Source organism: Pterocles gutturalis, unplaced genomic scaffold (genome assembly GCF_000699245.1).
Source record: "Pterocles gutturalis isolate BGI_N339 unplaced genomic scaffold, ASM69924v1 scaffold42617, whole genome shotgun sequence".
NCBI classification, from domain to species: domain Eukaryota; kingdom Metazoa; phylum Chordata; class Aves; order Pterocliformes; family Pteroclidae; genus Pterocles; species Pterocles gutturalis.
The window spans coordinates 18,157-22,373 of NW_010111802.1; the positions used below are offsets into that span (position 1 = coordinate 18,157).

Below are 4,217 nucleotides of genomic sequence, written 5' to 3' on the forward strand. Positions count from 1 at the left end.
TACAGCCAAACTGAATATTAGAAAAGAAAAGCAAGAGACAAAAATCCATTCCACACTTGCATGCAACCCCTCCATAAAGCTAACACCATGACCAACAAACAGCAAGTGCTGAATGATCGTGAACTTTCAACTCGTGGCCTGATTGTCAGGCACTAATCACCTCCAACCGCAGCTGAAGCCAGCTCTTGTCGGAGAGCTCACGACAGACACAAACTAAAGGTACAGAAATTCAGCCATAAAAACCTGAATAACTTAAAACAGGGTCGGATATTCTACATAAGTTATCTTCTCATAGCAGAATAGACAAAAATGTGCTCAAAAAGATAACTGATGAATTTTATACTTTCCTTTTATGTTTAAGGCAGTAAATACAAAGTGAAAGTAATACAATCTTTTCTGCAAAAGCAGCAGGGCCTACCTTTCCCCTGCCTGCCCCAAGCATCTATATTTGCTTGAAAACAGACATGCAACCAGCTAACTGGATGTAAAAGATCCAGGATGACCTATTCAAGCTTTCCCTGGCTTTTTGGAATCTCTGAATGTTTTGAAAGTCTGCAATGAAATACTGTTCGTTAACAGCAAGCAGCACATAAGATTTTTTTTTTTTTAATGTACCCTTCCTTTTACAATACTTCATTTGCAAAGATTGATGAAAAGGCCTTCATTGTGGCTTCTGTTTTTCAAGTCTCCCATACAACCTCTTTCTACAGATTTAACGGGTTTTTTCCTGGAAAAAAATATATCATTTACAGGCCTATATGAAGCCACATGGATCTCTCTTTCCTTTTTTTTTTTTTTTTCTTGTGAAAAGGTAATACAATGAGACACATATGGTATGATTACATAGCACCAAAACACTAACACCAAAAGAAACAACTTTGTTTTAGAAGGACAAAAGGACACCAGAGTTACCTCACTTTTAAACACCCAAAGAGCAGCAGCACTGGGGGGGGGTGGAAGTAGGTCATGTTTTCCTCCTGTTTCATTATATACAGAAGAGACATAGAAATCTGAAGGATTTTTCTCTAATAAAAACAAGTTATTTGCATACAATGGGAAAAAGGGTATTAAACCTTCCCTCCTGAAAGATAATTAAAAAAAACACAAATCAAACCAAAACTCAACAAACCAAAAAACCCCACATACAAACAACAACCAAAAATCAAAATAAAAACAAACCCAAGAAAAACACCACATGGCTAAGATCTTTTTCCAGTTTTAGCGCATGGGGGAGGTGGTGAACCTGTAACAAGAGAAATTGTAGGAGAGGCAAAGAAGGAGGACTAGACAGATGGATGGCCCCAACTGCTTCACTACTTCCCCCAAATTCAGGAAGAAGCAGCAGCACCAGTATCTGTTTCTACTTTTACACAGACTTCACGCACAAATAATAAACTGGCATGACTTAAACTTCATACCATCCTACAAGACACATTACAAGCAGCAAGAAAATTCGGCCCATTTGCTAATACAGAAAAGATGATCCAGCAAAATTTCTGAAACTCTAGGAAACACAAAACCTTCTTAATTTATACTTGTATCATATTTGGAAGATTATTTTCATAACCATAGTAGCTCCAGTTTTGGAAAGAGTAGTTCAGACCTTTAATTGTGCAAAAAGCCTCTAATTCTCCACTGAAAAGCCAGCCCACAGATGTGCTTAGGCATGTATGTTTAACATCCTCTGCCCACAGACAGACTTGCTGCTCCTAAAATATTTTGTTGAAATTGTGTCACTTTCTTTTTCTGTTTATACCGCAATCTGGCTAAAAACATCAAGCTTGTAAATGGGAATATGGGTTTTCCAACATGAATAAACATCTCAATTTAGATGTATTAAAAGTTTTTCAGTTTTGTGAGATGGGACCAAAAAATTCATGCCTTTTAGAGCAGACTGAAAACAATGTGTATTGCTTCAGTTGGATATGCATAACTTAAAGACAAAAGGCTTTAGGAATCTGCTGTAAGAGACTTTATAATCTAAGCATCCTGCAAATTTCACCACAAGACTTAAATTCAAAACCAGCTCAGCTTTCCTTGCAAAGAGGTACTTACGAAATAAAAGCCTCAGAAAATAATCATATTGAAGTGATCTGAACAGAGAGTTGTTTAAACACCCAGCTCCTGCAGGTGTTGCTGAAGTTTAAAAATAAAAAGTAATGTTGACGTCTTCTAATATTGAAGACAGAAAAAAAATGCTGTTTCCTCAAACTCCCAGAAGCAAAGCTAGAGCTATACAGGTGCACATTACTTATGTTTGCTTCTAAACAATTTAATGAAAGGGACTTGATCTCAAATGGTTCCTACTAACTGCTTGTTAAATAAAATTATTAACACTTATAAATTGCACATCATTTCCAAAGTATGGTGAAGTAGCAACAGCAGAGGGGAAAAAAAAAAGTTGTCTCTGGGATAATAGGGATATTTGTACTGATGATAGCTTTCATTAGGAATCCATAATTTAAACTATAACTACACTTCTGAACAGAGACGATTACCTAAAGCCTCCTAATTTTGGTCTGTTTGCTAAGGATATTTGATAGGCATTCTGAAGGGCACAAAAGCATAACAATTTGCTACATATATGAGGATTTCACTTGATGACAGTTCAGTTCACACATACCTGTCTGTCCAGAAAACTTACTTTCTTCTACAACAGAAACACACAGTTGTAGCTGGGTCACGAACAGCAGCAGAGAGCAGACCAAATAAGCACAAGCATGTACACACACAAAACAGACACACAAAACCTTATAAACTGGTAAAAAAAAAAAAAAAATTAAAGTGAGGATTTTCCTAATCAGAATTCCTTCATCTTTAATACACAGATAATATTTTTTCAGTGACCATAAGCACTTTCACAGAGCACTATATGTGTAAGATCTATGTATCTTACTGGTAACCCCCCCGTTTCACAGAAGGGAAAACTGAGCCAACGAAGGCACGGAAGTTACCACAGCTACATAAAATGCAAGTAACGAAGGATGAAATTTGAACTCAGGTTTCCAGTTTCCTGTTCACTGAACCCCGAGGACTTTGAAAAATATACATTCCAGTACACTTTCCTAACAGCCACAGTGTCCAACAACCTTACATGTTAATTACCTAAGCATGGCATGTTAAAACCATTAGCAGGCAGTTGCTAACAGCTATATAGTGTAAAACAGAATCAGCCTTTGTATCAAAACTAATTCAGACTAATAGCACACACAAAAGCAGTAGTAACTCTCTTTCCTTGGCAAGTACAAACCTAGATTAATTTCAACAGGGTATAAAGAAACTTTAGATGAGAATGCTTTGATTCTTTCCTTGCACTCAACATGTGTGCAAGTACTTGGTGCCTGTAACAGTGATACAAATTAGTGAAAACTTTGATGATTTCAAGTTACTATCCTAAGGACTTGCCAGAGGAAAAGAAAATAAATAAATCTGTACAGATCTATGGTTTACTGGATCAAGAGCAAAATAGCACCAAGGAAACATCAACTGTTCAGAAAGTAGAGGAAACCGCTGACGTAATATTTGAAACAACAACAACAAAAAAGAAAAAACCCCACACCAATGACTTTCACCTCTTCAAATAGAAACAGAATAAAAACTGTAATTTACAGCTCACTTCACTGTTTAATGTTATTCTATTGCACCATGATCTATTTAATACTGATATAACAGCCATTTTCTCCGCAACATGAATTCATTAGCCAAAGGATTATAGTTGAAATAAAAAGAGAACTGGTTTGAAAACATGTGGTTTTAGAAATGCCTGAATAATCCTTAGCCACTCCAACCTCCACATCCTTACCGGAACGTCAAAAGTTTCTTGCGTGTCATCCAGCATCTGAATTTTGATGGAGATGAGTTTCCCTGGAGGTGTCATAGGTGGTTTCTGTCCATGCTCCAAGGTACTGATCCCAGCATTTTCCTGAGCTCCTAACCGGGATCCTGCTGTTGGTCTCTGCTCTGTTTCACCCATGTTTAGAGAAACACTATTCTTTTATCTGATAAAAGAATAAAGACAAAGACAACCGTATCACTTATAAATTAAGAGCTGTGGCACATAAGTATTATGGTATATATACTTACAGCAAATAAACCATATGACCATTAACAGAAAATAATAACCATTATTTTTTTTTTCACATCTCATATGAAGACAAGAAAATGAGGCAAACTTCATACTTTTCAAAATACACAAGCTAATCACCTGTGGGGGCATA

General features: G+C 36.5%; 1 protein-coding gene across 1 annotated transcript; it reads right to left on the bottom strand.

The window, feature by feature from the left end:
- Positions 1–3,802: 3,802 nt before the first annotated feature.
- Positions 3,803–3,973, bottom strand: LOC104462041 (FERM, RhoGEF and pleckstrin domain-containing protein 1-like; the record flags this gene model as incomplete). The annotated part of the gene is made up of 1 exon (XM_010073827.1): positions 3,803–3,973. A coding segment is annotated over exon 1 (171 nt), but the record flags the coding sequence as incomplete, so codon positions are not given.
- Between the last annotated feature and the right edge of the window lie 244 nt (positions 3,974–4,217).